The 15546-nt window shown below is 37.5% G+C and overlaps 1 protein-coding gene across 1 annotated transcript in view; it reads left to right on the top strand.

Moving 5' to 3' along the window:
* LOC308676565 (male-specific lethal 1 homolog) overlaps positions 1–15546 on the top strand; it is a gene marked incomplete at its 5' end in the record, with an annotated part of 68637 nt that overhangs the window by 42297 nt on the left and 10794 nt on the right. The window contains 4 exons of the mRNA XM_081342442.1: positions 6503–6567; positions 13657–13724; positions 14852–14976; positions 15127–15199. Coding sequence (XP_081198568.1) covers positions 6503–6567; positions 13657–13724; positions 14852–14976; positions 15127–15199 — 331 coding nt within the window. The remainder of the gene's footprint in view (positions 1–6502; positions 6568–13656; positions 13725–14851; positions 14977–15126; positions 15200–15546) is intronic.

Here is a 15546-nt window from a genome sequence, read left to right as displayed (position 1 = left end):
TGAAGGACGAGGCAAAAAAACAAGTGTGATTAAAATGGGCTTCATGTTACAGATTGGGTATATGAGGGCAATTCAGAAATAAACCTCTGTTTAGTTATCAATGACAGACACTCGCAGATACAGAACTTTTATTATACACATTAGAAAACTACAACATTACATTACTTTTGTACATAATCACCATTCAAATTGAGGCACTTGTCATAACGTCTTACAAGGTTTGAAATTCCTTACTAGTAGTCACTTGGCGCCAAATCTGGGCTATAGGGGGGGGTAATGATCAAAAACATCCCAACAGAACTGCTTCAAAAGTTCTTGGGTGCATCTAGAGGTGTGCGGGCGAGCATTATCATGAACCAACACCACACCGGAACTCAGCATGCCCCGACGCTTGTTATGGATGGCTTGTCTGAGTTTTCGTAACGTTTCACAGTAGATATCTGAACTGATGGTCAAACCATGCTCCATGAACTTCACTAGCAGTACTCCTTTCACATCTTCACATTTAGCAGGATTTTCTATGGCACCACTTCCAGTATGGTGTTGGTTCACGATAATGCTCGCCTGCACACCGCTAGACGCACCCAAGAACTTTTGAAGCCATTCCATTGGGATGTTTTTGATCACCCCCCATAGCCCAGATTTGGCGCCAAGTGACTACTACTAAGGAATTTCAAACTTTGTAAGATGTTATGACAAGTGCCTCAATTTGAATGGCAGTTATGTACAAAAGTAATGTAATGTTGTAGTTTTCTAATGTGTATAATAAAAGTTCTGTATCTGTGAGTGTCTGTCATTGATAACCAAACAGAGGTTTATTTCGAAATTGCCCTCATAAAAGTTCGCCCTGCTGTGGATTAGAAGAGATGGATTAGCAAACAGAACCCTGATTAAGATCGTCCAATCAGACTATTTTAAAAAAGGATAAAGACAATTGCCAAAGTTACGGTGTAACAAAATGCTAAGATATGGTGTAAAGTTTAAGTCAAAATGATACCTATAGTGTAGCATTGTGGCAAAGTTCCAGTTGTACCTTACATTGGAACATAGTATGGAAGGGTTCACACATCACAATGAGCCAAGTATTCTAGAATTCTGAGCTAATGTGCTGCCACACACTATTCTATTGCTGCCAATTGACCCCTTCTATAAGCGAGAATGGATAAATGAAAGTCTTTAATCAGATTGTTCTTTAAACCAGGATCCTTGTCTTGCCTCTTACAAGTCAATGGTCAGAAACATGAACAAAGCATGATTTATAGTACTAGATTAATAAGAACACAAACTATAGATCCTAGGTATGGTGTCATCATAATTTAGACATGGAAAGAGATTTGACAGCTTGTATAGCTGTTCTTGGGAGCAGACTGAGCAGTGTTTGTGGTTATGCAGTCTGATTCACAGTAAGCCAATATTTGCAGACATTCAGACCTACTGTGCTATGCAGACAAGATCAAATTAAATTATGTAAATTAATGTGTACATGTTCTTATTTTTAATTCTGATTACATAGGTTAAAAATTGCTAAAATGTTCCATAAAACATGAAGGTATGTTTCTTTAGCTGTGTGTATAAATGGTGCTGGTAATAGAAGACAGTCTGATAACCTTTGAATGATAGTATGTTTGTGTAAGTAATTAGACAATGAGAGACTATGAATAATGGATTTTGAGCTATCTAGAATTTATCTGCACTGTGGCCTAGACTCTTGTAGGAATCAGCATTCCTAGCTGCTAGGAATACTGTACTCTGTACTCTGCATTATTAAAAAGTTTTCATCTAGATAACATTCCAAATTTAATATTCCAAATTTCTTTTGTAATATATATGATAAAAAGTAAAATTTACATAATTTATTGAATTGAGCCTTGACTTTACATAGCAAGGAAAGCATTGTAACTGACAAGATCATGAGCTGAAATTTTGGAAAGATGAAGAATAAAAAAAAGGTGTTCATTGATCTTGTAGATTCCAGTCTTCTCAAAATATTGAATCATTTGAAATCACTTCGTTTTTTTATTGAACTACAGTTTTCAGGTTTTCTAAATAGAAGCCATGATAGTTAAGTTGTTTTATCTTTATAGGCAATTAAAAGGATCTTCTAGCATAATGTCTGAGACTTTAAACCATTGCAAGCATACTTTCAGCAAACTTTTTTATACATGAGAACTAAATTTGGGACATGGAAAGAAGTACAGGTAGTCCTCAACTTATGACCACAATTGAACCCAAAATTTATGTTGCTAAGCAACACACTTGTTAAGTGAGTTTTGCCCAGTGGTGGGATTCAGCCAGTTCAGCAGAACCGGTAGCTAATTTTTTGTTGCCCAGGCCCAGAACGGACTTCCAGAAGCGGCATCCACACAGAGAACCGGTTGTTCACATATTTGAATCCCACCACTGCTTTTGCCCCATTTTATGACCTTTCTTGCCACACTTGTTAAATGAATCAGTGCAGTTAAGTTAGTAACACGATTGTTAAGTGAATCTGGCTTCCCCATTGACTTGTCAGAAGGTTGCAAAAGGTGATCACATGACCCCAGGACACTGCAACCGTCATAAGTACATGCTAGTTGCCAAGTGTCTGAATTTTGATCTTATGATCACAGGGATGCTGCAACAATCGTGTGAAAAATGTTTGTAAGTCACTTCAGTGCTGTTGTAAGTTGAAACGGTCACTAAATGAATGGTTGTAAGTTGAGAACTAGCTGTATTTACAGATGAGCATCTTAATATACATGTCCTTATTTCAGAGGAGGGGCATTACCCAGTGTCAGTCAGATAAGAGGATAGCCACAAGTAACTAGGACTTTTGTTTGATGTCATCCCATATTTCACCTGTTTGAACCTGAAAAAAAATGAGCTATTTTGCTATTCTTTTTACAGTGTCTTACAAAATGGCAAAAATATATATTTATTGGAGAAGCTGTGAAATAATTTCCTTCTGAAGGTTGGGAAAGAATTTTTTTTCTCTCACACCAGATTATGGACACCTTTTCCTCTTCTAAGTTAGCTTTTTCTTTGATTGTTTTTGCTAATGTAATAAGGGCTTGTGTCTTAATAATTGCCTTGCTATATTTGTTTAAAGGTTCATTAAGTCCAGCAGCTTATTTCCATCTGCAGCCAGTTTGTTACTTTAGGCCAGACATATCAAACTCGCGACATCACGTGACGTCACGCACTGTATCGGGACGGTTTTGCCATTGCCGGCAATGGGGTGGGCGCAGCTTCCGGATGACGTGTCCGGCCTGCGGGCCGGCAGTTTGACACCCCTGCTTTAGGCAGTTCAGATGTCAGGAACAATGAAAATAGCTACCTGGTCATCTCCTTCAAATACTCTGAAAATTTTCATTTGTAATTCTCAAGGATAATAAGCATTCATGAATTAATTTCTCTTTTAAAAACACTGAGCCCAATGTCTCTTCCATGATCCTGTGATACTTAGCCAATTCTTCAGGTAAAGCTAGAGCTGATTTAAACTCAGAAGATTTGGTAATGATTTGCTATAAAGACCTAGTTTGTGAGGCCTCTGCCAATATTTTAGATAAATAATTGCCTGATATAAACTTTCGAGTGTTAATCTCTCTTCAAAACGTTAGCTTGGCAACTTTCAAAAAATGTTCCAGGTAACTTTACAAGTGTGGTAGAAAATGCAGTGTTGTTTTAACAGCCAGCACATGATGGTAAAATAGGCAGTTGCTTTATGAAAAATAAGCAGCAATTTATAGTTTGAAAGAGACTCATTTTACAGGGCAAGCCACTAGAATATAAACTGAGAGCAAACCCCACTTCTTACTAGCACTGACAATGTTAACTGGTTTGGGTAATGAAGCTGCAAGAAAACAACCAAGTTCAGAGAGCATCAAGGACCACTCATTTCAACCCTGAGCTACAAATATTACCCTTTATTGAGACTGTCATTTTAGCTTGTAATTTTAGGACACTGATCAATTACATTGTGATATAGGTATGTGTAGGTAAATGGACTTTTATGGATTTCAATTGTAAAGCTTGGCTAAAGTTAATACTTAGATAATTTTAACTGAAATATCTACTTTAAACTAAGATATATGTAATAAACATTGGTTGTAGTAACACATAGTCATACAGTAGTTTGATCGGATATTGGCTTATCTGGTTCCCAAAACACATTGTTATAAACCATGACTTATTTGCCACAATGACTAGATTATATAATTTGCTAAGTCAAAATCAGATGAACTATATTACTGCTTAGTATGATATGGGAACCCATCCTGTATTCTATAAGAGAATTTTAATTTGTATCAAATCGTACAATTTGATAAAAGGGAAGATCCTTGCAGCTCAGCTCTGGATTGTTCACTCTGGAAGATAGTAAATGGTTGATTATATGGTGTTGTTAAATAATAAAAACCATCTATAAAATTATATAAAAGTGGTTTCTTAATACTGACTAATTATGATTCCATAGCACTCAGCTTGAATTGTAATATTTGAACATTGCTGAAATTAAAACCTTGCTGAACTCCAAATCTGACTGAGAAACTAAAAGCAAACCCTGTCTTTGTCAAAGAATGCTTGAGAATAAAATCAGAAGGCATTATGTAACCCACCTTGGGCATTTGTGTGGGTGTGGGGAAGTTTTACAAAGTAAGTTTGACAGCAAGTTAAACTCAGGCCTTCAGATGAAGAATACTGAAAAATTGTTCCCTAAAGAGGACATAATTTACTTATGCATGCAGAATGGTGAAAAGGAAAATAAAAGATAGAAAAGTGTAAAGTAATTAATACTAGTGAAATACAGTTGCAAGAAAAAGTATGTGAACCCTTTGGGATTACATGGAGTTTTGCATGAATTGACCATAAAATGCGCTCTAAACGTCATATAAGTCACAACAATAGAAAAACACAGTCTGCTTAAAATAATACTACACAAACATTAGCTGTTGTCATGTTTTAATTGAACATAAGTTGGAAACATTCACAGTGCAGGGTGGAAAAAGTATGTGAACCTTTGGACTTAATAACTGGTTGACCCTCCTTTGGCAGCAATAACCTCAACCAAACGTTTCCTGTAGTTGCAGATCAGACCTGCACAACGATCTGGAGTAATTTTGGACCACTCCTCTTCACAAAACTGTTTCAGTGTAGCAATATTCTTGGGATGTCTGGTGTGAATCGCTCTCAAGGTCATGCCACAGCATTTCAATCGGGTTGAGGTCAGGACTCTGACTGGGCCACTCCAGAAGGCGTATTCTGTTCTGTTGAAGCCTTTGTTTTGTTGAATTACTTGTATGCTTTGGGTCATTGTCCTGTTGCATCACCCATCCTCTGCGGAGCTTCAGTTGGCGGACAGATGGTCGTACGTTTTCCTGCAAAATGTCCTGATAAACTCTGGAATTCATTTTCCCATCAATGACAACAATCCGTCCAGGCCCTGAGGCAGCAAAGCAGCCCCAAACCATGATGCTCCCTCCGCCATGTTTTACAGTGGGGAAGAGGTTTTGATGTTGGTGTGCTGTGCCTTTTTTTCTCCACACATAGTGTTGTGTGTTTTTCCCAAACAACTCAATTTTGGTTTCATCTGTCCACAGTATATTTTGCCAGTAGTGCTGTGGAACATCCAGGTGCTCTTTTGCAAACTTCAAACGTGCTGCAATATTTTTTTGGACAGCAATGGCTTCCTCCGTGGTGTCCTCCCATGTACTCCATTCTTGTTTAATGTTTTCCTTATTGTAGATGTGTCAACAAAAATGTTAGCATGTGCCAGAGATTTCTGTAGGTCTTTAGCTGACACTCTAGGATTCTTTACCTCATTAAGCATTATGCGCTGTGCTCTTGCAGTCATTTTTACAGGATGACCATGCCTAGGGAGAGTAGCAACAGTGCTAAACTTTCTCCATTTGTAGACAGTCTGTCTTACCGTGGACACATGAACATCAAGGCTTTTGGAGATACTTTTGTAACCCTTTCCAGCTTCATGCAAGTCAACAATTCTTGATCGTAGGTCTTCTGAGAGCTCTTTTCTGCGAGGCATGGTTCACATCAGACAGTGCTTCTTGAGACCAGTAAACCCAAAACAGGTGTGTGTTTTTAAAGGGCAGGACAGCTGTCAGCAACACATCCAATATCCTCACACTGGTTGGAGTCAAGCTTGGCTCACTCCTGGCTCCAATTAGCTCTTGGAGAAGTCATTAGGCTAGGGGTTCACATACTTTTTCCACCCTGCACTGTGAATGTTTCCATCTTATGTTCAATTAAAACATGACAACAGCTAATGTTTGTGTAGTCTTATTTTAAGCAGACTGTGTTTTTCTATTGTTGTGACTTACATGACGTTTAGAGCGCATTTTATGGCCAATTCATGCAAAACTCCACGTAATCCCAAAGGGTTCACATACTTTTTCTTGCAACTGTATCTAAGCTGAATTTAACTCAGAACATTTGGATGGGTACACTGTTAGCTTCCTTACTGAAATACTTTAAAATTAGTATCATAACACTGTTTTCCCCTTTCTAGTTCCATCATGGAGGGACCACACAGTAGAGCCCCTGAGAGATCTGAATCCTTCTGAACTTTTAGAGGTATGTAAGCAAATAACTTTACAGCAAGAACTAAGCAACATGTACTAGGTATAATTGCTGATGTAGAATAGGTAGCCTAGGAAGCTGTTATGGAAGAAGAAATGTATAGTTTCTATATTTGGCAGTGAACAGTGAAAATTCATGAATACAAAATTAATTCATTGATCCTGTGATAAATTCACCTCACCTCTAAATAAGTTCCCAAATATACTTCTCCAAAAGTGCAGAAAATTCTGGATCCATATCCTCTAGTGACATACTGACATGTTCTCTGCAGTCCAAAGAATAGTTAAAAAGCAAAGCCTTGTACTCTACATAATAAAACTGTTTACAATTTTAGCATGTTATGGTGGTTTTTTGAGTTTGCAAATTAAATTTAGCCTTCAGTATAAAACAGGTAGTTTACTAATCTAAACAAAGCGGGGTTTCTTGTACTGAGAGTTATTTTCATGAGAATGTTGAGCAGCCATTTTGTCTTGGCTCAGAATTTTCAATTTTCATCAGCCTACTTGATTCCCAAGGGGGGTATTTCAGGAAAATTTCACAGGGTTTATTGTCATGCTATAGTTTTGGATGAGACAATTATTTTATTATTTTACTTTATTTATTTTTAATTGTCAAATAAAGAAAACTCTCCAGAGGAGTCTTGTAGGTGAAGGGCATCTAGTTTCCAGGGCCTTGGTTGCTAATGCTAATTGACAGTCTACATTTTTGTTTTATGACATTTTTATTACAATATTTAATCCTACTTGGGTTTTATTTGTCCTGCCAAGCAGGTGCAAAAAAAATCCAATATCTCAACCTTGCCTATTCATGTGAGCAATTGAATGGTGATTCTGCAAGACACTTATTTTTATTGTGGTTTTTTATCCTATATCAGGCCCAACCATCCTTTTTTTTAGCCAGTAACTGTAGGGGAGGGGAGGAGGGAGATTTGATTTCTGAGCACTGAGTTGGTGTAAGTATTAGGGTCTTTGTGATCACCAAAGAAGTGAACATAGCTTTTGAAATGAATTTTTGAACTTACAAATGAAATTGATAGGTTATTTCTACTTAAGGCTTTTTCTGTTTATTTTCTTCTAAAAAGACTGCAGGCAAAAGATGGAAAACTGTCAAATTTGGGTGGAATGACCTTGAGGGGTTCTACAACATTAAAGGTGGGGGCAGGATGTGGGCCTTTGGACCTTTTGTTGCCATAAGGACTGCCTACAATAATTTTCAAAACCAAAGTGAATATACTAATACCGTCACAGCATTTCAAAGAGAAAAGTTAAATACCAAAGAAGGACCAATTTCAAAATCCCTGTAGTATCATAAGCATTTCAATTTTGATAAAACTAATCCAATTCTGCCCCTCAACTAGTACTCTTTGGCAAGCAGTATCTGTGAGAATGTGTCTTTTATTCACACTTGAGGGTTGTGCTATGAGGAGCTTAACCACTATCATTTAAATAAAATACTGTCAAATGAAAGATTGATTTGCAGAGTTATTCATGTATAACATCTATATTTGGAACTGCTTACAGTAATTAACTTATCCAGTTTTACCACAACTAACCTAACTTTTGCTTATTTTTCCTGACTCTGTTTTCAAACTTTGCTTCTAAACAAACATCTTTAGATGAGTCATATTTTTTGACAGTATTGTGTTTATAAACAGTGATGGGAAAAGTAATAACCAATAATATCTTAATAAATAGATTTTTCCATTGGTGTTGCAAAGATACAAAGAGCATATCAGGCCTCCCAAAAGCAAAGTTGGAGTCACTCCTGAACATCTTCAGTTCGTATTTCCTTTTACCCTAGGATAACACATCATAAAATGAAGTTTAAATCCTCTTTTTATGAACATGTTGCACATAGCATGGCAGACTTGAATGTTTTCCATCAGAAAATGGAAAGAGAGGAAACTCAGATACAGCACGTTACCTGTATACGGTGCATTCAGAAAGTATTCAGACCCCCTTCACTTTTGTCAATTTTGTTATGCTGCAGCCTGATTCTACAGTTGTTGAAATTCATTTTTTTCCTCATTAATCTATAATCACTACCCCATAATGACAAAGTGAACACAGAATTTTAGAAATGTCTGTAAATTTATTAAAAAGAAACTGAAATATCACATTGGCATAAGTATTCAGACCCTTTGCAACAACACTTGAAATTTAGCTCTGGTGCCTCCCACTTCTCTTGATCATTGCTAACATGTTTTTTTAAAAATATTTTTATTGATTTTTTAAAAAACATAAATCACTCAATCAATAATTTGTGAACTGTGTTGTCTGGGTTACATTTGTAAAACAATCATTAACAGTTTCGATAATCCATATTCCACATATTAATTTTAGTTGATTTCCTCTTTCCCCAAAATATCCTCTTTTGCAAGCATTGAGTTACCGTAATACAATTCTTATTGTTTTGATAACTAACAATTGAATATATATATTTTTCCAATATTCCTAAAAATAATAATCATATTAGTATAATATTTATTTTCTATTCAGTCATTCTGGTTGCCTTATCATAGATCCTGTTACAATCCTTATTTTAGTTTATTTCTCCCACCAAATTCTAGATATTCTTACTGGTGAAGATTTTCTCAAAAATTAATTACATTTACATTTGCCATTTAAACTCTATTTTTCCATATAAGCCATCTCACACTTTTACATTTCTTAAGAAATAGATAAAACAATGAAAAAAAAGAAAGAAAGGAAAGCAAGTGTAAAGAAGCAATAAGAAAGAACATACTACTTAAAATATATATCCCTCCTAGGCTAATATATATTTATTTCCTCATTTTTTGTTCTTTTTAACCATAATTAAGAATCTATTTAATCTTTAATCTTTCAACATTCCATTCAATACATCTAGTCATCTAGTCCTTTAACTCTTATTCAAAACATTTTTTTATAATTTTCTTAAATTCAGTCACATTTAAGTATCTAAAACGTTTCCTTTAAGTCATTTCAACTTTTTTATATTACTCATATCAAGAAAAAGAAAACAAAAGAGAAAAAAGCATACTATATTGTTTAGAGAATTCATCCCTCTTAGAATAGTATATTCCAAAATTTTTCTCTTTAACCATTTTTAAACAAATGTTTCTTTTTTAAGTATTCTCTTTGATAAGTCCCACCATCATCTATTTTCTTGGTTTCCACCTCAATCTTTTTCCTTTGCCCAGTATCTTTCTTAATCAATGTATTTTGCTGAATCAAAACGTTTTTCCGTATGTTCATAAATGTTGCTGTAGATATAAAAAGTAAATCAGTATCTTTGTTAGGGGCATTTGCCCACTCCTTTTTATTGGGAATGTTTTTCCTTCTTTTTCTCTCTGCTTCTCTTGTCGCTTTTTGTCTCTCCAGTTCTAGTGTTTTTCCTGATATCTCTATAGAACGTTTTATCCAGTCTTTTTTCTTGTCCTCAAGTTTATTTTGCAGTGTTGAAATATAAGTTGTCTTTTCCAAATGTAGTATTTCTTGTAAATTTTTTCCACTTGGATTAGATCATATTCCTTTATTTTGTAGAATTCCATCTTTAAGTCTCTATCCTCAAATTTATGTTCAGTCATCTGTTTTGTCTGTTCCTTCTCTGCTGTATTTTCCTGAGGGTTTTTTTGGTATAAAATTGAATTGGAGATGAGTTGATTTATATTTTCAGTTATTCTGAATTTTTTGTGATTTGAGATCATTGTTCTTTGAATTAGTTGCAGCTTATCATATATAAATATTCATTTTTTCTTGATAAGTATTTCCTACAAATCTCTGATTTTCCATGATGACCAAAAGTCCAGATTCCCTTTCGAAATAGCTTTGGAGTCAGAGTTGAATAAATACTTATAGTCCAGAGAATTTTTAAAAAATCATCTTTTTTTGTTTTGTTTTGTTTTTGTTCCCTCAGGTTTGTAAGTCTCAGTTTATCTACACAGCTGTTCTCTATTTGTTAAAGCTTTGAAGGTCACAGGCAGAGATTAGTTTTTTCCCCAGATTTTACCATGACTGTCATAATCCTCATCCACCAGTAGGCGTCAGCACTGGTTCATTTTTCAGATTTTATTCCTCTATGAAAGGCTAAATTTGCCGCTTCCGGTAGCAAAAGGGTGGGGGAAACCCCTCCCCCCCTTTCTTCACTCTCGGAGTTTTTTGGTTTTTTTGCTTCTTGGGAGTTTCTTACCTTCAGGAAAGTAGGTAGGATAGAGAAAATCAATGTTCTTACCCAGATTCAAGCACGCTGTTTACGATCAGCTTAAAATAGTGCTTTTGACTTCAGTTGCTTACAGCTTGGGCTAGACTCTGGACTTAGGCTAGCCTTTCTCCTGTTGGTTTCTCGAAGGTTTCTCCTGGACCGATCGGGCCAACCGCCATCTCTCCTAGGTCCCTGGGACTTACAGTTGCAAGAAAAAGTATGTGAACCCTTTGGGATTACATGGAGTATTGCATGAATTGGCCATAAAATGCGCTCTAAATGTCATGTAAGTCACAACAATAGAAAAACACAGTCTGCTTAAAATAATACTACACAAACATTAGCTGTTGTCATGTTTTAATTGAACATAAGATGGAAACATTCACAGCGCAGGGTGGAAAAAGTATGTGAACCTTTGGACTTAATAACTGGTTGACCCTCCTTTTGGCAGCAATAACCTCAACCAAACGTTTCCTGTAGTTGCAGATCAGACCTGCACAACGATCTGGAGTAATTTTGGACCACTCCTCTGCACAAAACTGTTTCAGTGTAGCAATATTCTTGGGATGTCTGGTGTGAATCGCTCTCTTAAGGTCATGCCACAGCATTTCAATCGGGTTGAGGTCAGGACTCTGACTGGGCCACTCCAGAAGGCGTATTCTGTTCTGTTGAAGCCATTGTTTTGTTGAATTACTTGTATGCTTTGAGTCATTGTCCTGTTGCATCACCTATCCTCTGCGGAGCTTCAGTTGGCGGACAGATGGTCGTACGTTTTCCTGCAAAATGTCCTGATAAACTCTGGAATTCATTTTCCCATCAATGACAACAATCCGTCCAGGCCCTGAGGCAGCAAAGCAGCCCCAAACCATGATGCTCCCTCCGCCATGTTTTACAGTGGGGATGAGGTTTTGATGTTGGTGTGCTGTGCCTTTTTTTTCTCCACACATAGTGTTTTGTGTTTTTCCCAAACAACTCAATTTTGGTTTCATCTGTCCACAGTATATTTTGCCAGTAGTGCTGTGGAACATCCAGGTGCTCTTTTGCAAACTTCAAACGTGCTGCAATATTTTTTTTGGACAGCAATGGCTTCCTCCGTGGTGTCCTCCCATGTACTCCATTCTTGTTTAATGTTTTCCTTATTGTAGATGTGTCAACAAAAATGTTAGCATGTGCCAGAGATTTCTGTAGGTCTTTAGCTGACACTCTAGGATTCTTCTTTACCTCATTAAGCATTATGCGCTGTGCTCTTGCAGTCATTTTTACAGGACGACCATGCCTAGGGAGAGTAGCAACAGTGCTAAACTTTCTCCATTTGTAGACAGTCTGTCTTACTGTGGACACATGAACATCAAGGCTTTTGGAGATACTTTTGTAACCCTTTCCAGCTTCATGCAAGTCAACAATTCTTGATCGTAGGTCTTCTGAGAGCTCTTTTCTGCGAGGCATGGTTCACATCAGACAGTGCTTCTTGAGACCAGTAAACCCAAAACAGGTGTGTGTTTTTAAAGGGCAGGACAGCTGTCAGCAACACATCCAATATCATCACACTGGTTGGAGTCAAGCTTGGCTCACTCCTGGCTCCAATTAGCTCTTGGAGAAGTCATTAGGCTAGGGGTTCACATACTTTTTCCACCCTGCACTGTGAATGTTTCCATCTTATGTTCAATTAAAACATGACAACAGCTAATGTTTGTGTAGTATTATTTTAAGCAGACTGTGTTTTTCTATTGTTGTGACTTACATGACGTTTAGAGCGCATTTTATGGCCAATTCATGCAAAACTCCACGTAATCCCAAAGGGTTCACATACTTTTTCTTGCAACTGTACTTCCTTCATTGCCACCTCTCTGGGGCAGCTTCTGGCCCATTTAGGGTCCCTTAACAGGAAGAAACTCAGCTGGAGGGCTTGGAGTCCCGAATCCCTCAACTGCTTCGCTGTGCGCAGAACCGGAAGCCCTGATCATTGCTGACATGTTTCTACACCTTGATTGGAACTGCCTACAGAGCTCAGACAGGATTATTGCAAGGCACTGATCTGGGGAAGGCTACAATAAAATATCTGCTGCACTGAAGGTTCCTAAGAGCACAGTGGCCTCCATAATTCTCAAATGGAAGAGGTTTGTCACAACCAGGACTCTTCCAATAGCTGGTCGCCCGGTCAAACTAAGCAATCAGGGGAGAAGGTCCTTTGTAAGAGACGTGACCAAGAACCCAATGGTCACTCTGACTGAGCTCCAGAGATCCTGTGTGGAGATGGGACAGAGTTCCAGAAGGACAACCATCACTACAGCCCTCTACCCTATTGAACATCTTTGGAGGGACCTGAAAATGGCTGCCCACCGATGGTCGCCATTCAACCTGACTGAGCTTGAGAGGATTTGCAAGGAAGAATGGCAGAAAATCCCCCAATCCAGGTGTGCAAAGCTTGTCACATCATACCCAAAAAGATTTGAGGCGGTAATTGCTTCCAAAGGTGCTTCAACAAAGTACTGAGTGAAGGGTCTGAATACTTATGCCAATGTGATATTTCAGTTTTTTCTTTTTAATTTACAGACATTTCTAAAGTTCTGTTTTTGCTTTGTCATCATGGGCTACTGAGTGTAGATTAATGAGAAAAAAATGAATTTCAACAACTATAGATTCAGGCTGCAGCATAACAAAAGTAAAGGGCGTCTGAATACTTTCTGAATGCACTGTGTGTGTGTGTGTATATGTGTGTGTGTGTGTATATATATATGTATATATATATATGTGTGTTTGTTTTCGTAGATATGTGTGTGTATATATGTGTGTGTATATATATATATATATATATATATATATATATATATATATATATATATATATATATATATATACATATACATATACATATACATATACATATTAAACTTTTCACAGAACTTAGAAGACAACGTCTTCTGCAAACGACATGCAAAGTTGGAGTTGGATGAGAAAAGGAGGAAAAGGTGAGTGATGAAATAAAGCTGTTTTACATATCAACCTTCAGTAGCCACTTTTATTTAAACATTTAACAATTAACAGTACATAGAAGTTGTACTGATTGCAAACAGTGGAACACAGGGTGCCTTGGGGTGGGGCAGGTCCTTGGAGGCCTAGTGCAGGACCAGGCCCACCTGCTCTGGGCCTCCCAAGGCCTCCCCCACCTCTGAGGCACCCTGTGCTCTGCTACCTGTCCCCCAGAGTTCCTCAGGACTCGTCCTGCTCCAAAGACACCTATTGAGTCAAGCAAGGGAGCCTAAATCCAGTCAGCAGAATCGACCAGCACATGGACGGCTGATGCAGTGCAAGGCTCAGCTTTCTTACAGAGGCTGGCAACCTCATGGTATTCTCCTAGCAAGTAGTACTTCTTACGAGACTGTAGGGAGCTTTGTTTTTTGAGGAAGCTCCATATTGGCTGAGCTGTGCAAAAAACAAAATGGTAAGTTGAGCTGCTGCTGGGGCCTGGGGCTGGGCAAGGAGCAGGCTGAGTCCTGTAAGTCCCTTGGGTGACTGGATGGGAAGTAGGCCTCAGCCTAAGGCTGTAACTACCTTCTTTGTGCCAGTTGCTTCTGCTGACTGGATTTAGGCTCCTTTGCCTGGCTTAGTGACCTGGGAGCAGGCCAAGGCCTGGTGGGATGGGTAGGAGAGGTGGGAAGGGCTTTAGTGTTCCTGCAGTTGGTCTTAAGGATGAAAAATGGCGGGGGCACTGCAGCAGCCATAACTTTGAAACTGGGTCACCAGTACCTTTTGGGGTGGTCTGTTGTAACTACGAACAGTTGCTAAGCAACCGGTTGTAAGTTGAGGACTACCTGTATGCATTTGCCTTATACTGTGTGCTGAGTGGCTTTGGACTGGGACTTTGTTCTTATTTAGTTGAAGAAAGCATGAGTAGCAATTCCATCTAGTAAGGGATTAAGCAAGAGCATATTTTATGATTTGGCTGTAATACAAGAACTTGGGAGAACCTATAGAAATTCAGAAACATCATGTTTAATACAAAGAGATGCGTTACTTTTGTTCTAAAATACTCAGATTTGCCCACAAATGAAATTTTGAGAGTTTTCTGTTGTTTCTTTGACTCCTCCACTCACAGGTGGGATATTCAGCGTATCCGGGAACAAAGAATCTTGCAACGACTGCAACTTAGAATGTATAAAAAAAAAGGAATTCAGGAATCTGAGCCTGAAGTTGCCTCATTTTTCCCAGAGTCAGATGATGGTAAGTGGTTATTAAAATTCTCATATCTTATGCACAGAGAATCTGGGATGATTCTATTGTAAAAACATATATTTTCAAATAAATATAATATGTGAATGAACATTGTTGCTAAATATATAATGTTCTTCTTTCTTCCATTTCCTCTTCTAGTTGAAAGTTTGCTGATCACCCCATATTTGCCTGTTGTAGCGTTTGGTCGACCATTACCAAAATTAACCCCACAGTAAGTATACCAATGTACTATATAGCTACATTAAGTCAAGTCAAGTAAGTTTATTACAGTCAAAGACCAGAGACCAGAACAAGTTAAAAACTCTAAAGGGATATCCGGTATAAAATTCTAAAATAAAATAATAAATAACAGATAAAATCTATATTAAAATCACAATTTGGCATCCAATGTGTCAGTTACACATGAGCAAAACACAGCATGGCCTAGCTATACTATAATATTAATCCTTAAACTGTGAGGCCCATGGTCATTAAATATTAAAGTGCAAAAGAATAGTAATGCGAAAGGGTTTAGTGAGTTATTTGTATAAAATATGAGGGCAATTCGGAAATAAACCT

Source organism: Vipera berus (genome assembly GCF_964194415.1).
Source record: "Vipera berus genome assembly, chromosome: W".
Lineage (NCBI taxonomy): Eukaryota > Metazoa > Chordata > Lepidosauria > Squamata > Viperidae > Vipera > Vipera berus.
Note: the sequence above shows the minus strand (reverse complement) of the source record. Positions and strands in the feature narration are given on the sequence as shown.